Source organism: Etheostoma cragini, chromosome 20 (genome assembly GCF_013103735.1).
Source record: "Etheostoma cragini isolate CJK2018 chromosome 20, CSU_Ecrag_1.0, whole genome shotgun sequence".
Lineage (NCBI taxonomy): Eukaryota > Metazoa > Chordata > Actinopteri > Perciformes > Percidae > Etheostoma > Etheostoma cragini.
In genome coordinates this window covers 7620782-7621851 of record NC_048426.1, presented here as the reverse complement: position 1 = coordinate 7621851, position 1070 = coordinate 7620782, and the positions used below count along the sequence as shown (strand labels likewise).

At 39.0% G+C, this 1070-nt stretch overlaps 1 protein-coding gene across 1 annotated transcript in view; it reads left to right on the top strand.

Moving 5' to 3' along the window:
- Positions 1–445: 445 nt before the first annotated feature.
- The window catches only part of LOC117936265 (transmembrane protein 62-like), a 4485-nt gene continuing 3860 nt past the window's right edge, over positions 446–1070 (top strand). The window contains exon 1 of the mRNA XM_034859139.1: positions 446–449. Coding sequence (XP_034715030.1) covers positions 446–449 — 4 coding nt within the window. The remainder of the gene's footprint in view (positions 450–1070) is intronic.

Below are 1070 nucleotides of genomic sequence, written 5' to 3'. Positions count from 1 at the left end.
AGATTGCCTGGAAGATGTGTTCCACCTGGTTCACCACTAATTGAATGGGAGGAGCTCCCAGGCAGTTTGTCAGCACAGACATTGTTTGTTGTTCAGGAGCGGCTTGACAAGAGGAATACGACATTTGAAGCCCATGTCCGGGACCCGTCTGTGTGTGGTGGCTCTTGATGCAGTAACTCCAGCCTCAGTCCACTCCTTGTGAAGCTCCTCCACACATTTGAATGGCCTTTTCCTGTCAATCCTCTCCGAGCTACGGTCATCTCTGCTGCTTGGGCACCTTATTCTTCCACACTTTTCCCTACCAATTAACTTTCTACTAATGTGCCTTGATCCGGCACTTTGAGAACATCCTACTTACTTTGCAATTACCTTTTGAGGCTTTCCCTCCTTGTGGAGGGTGTCACTGATGGTTTTCTGCACAACTGTCAGGTCAGCAGTCTTCACCATGAGTGTGAATTCCACTGAACCAGACTGAGAGACCAAGTAAAGGCTCAGGAACCCTTTGCAGGTGTTTTGGATTAATTAGCTGATTCGAGTGTGATACTTTAAGCCTACAATACTGAACTTATATACATACATATATATATATATATATATATATATATATATATATATATATATATATATATATATATGTATATATATATGTATATATATATATATATATATATATGTATATATGTATATATGTATATATATAAGCATGTTGTACACACTGTACACACATTAATCATTCCATATTTATTCTAGCATATTCTGTACCTTTGCACTAATGTCCTTTTGTTTACAAATTGCATTGTGTTGTTGTTTTTAAAATATATATGGATACTTTCGTTATTTTACATACGTATGTATTATATTTATATATGTACATATCATAGACTGTATATGCAGTCTATGGTACATAGTAGTCAAATGTTTATGTTTACCATGTCCAGCTTTGTTGTCCTTGTTTTTTTTTACTGTATGTCTGTTTCTGTGTAAGTATAGGCCCACACCCGTCGCTATGGGCGGGCCATAGGGGGCCGGGCCCGCCCCCCAAAATGCTTGTGCCCCCCCACTTGAGGCAC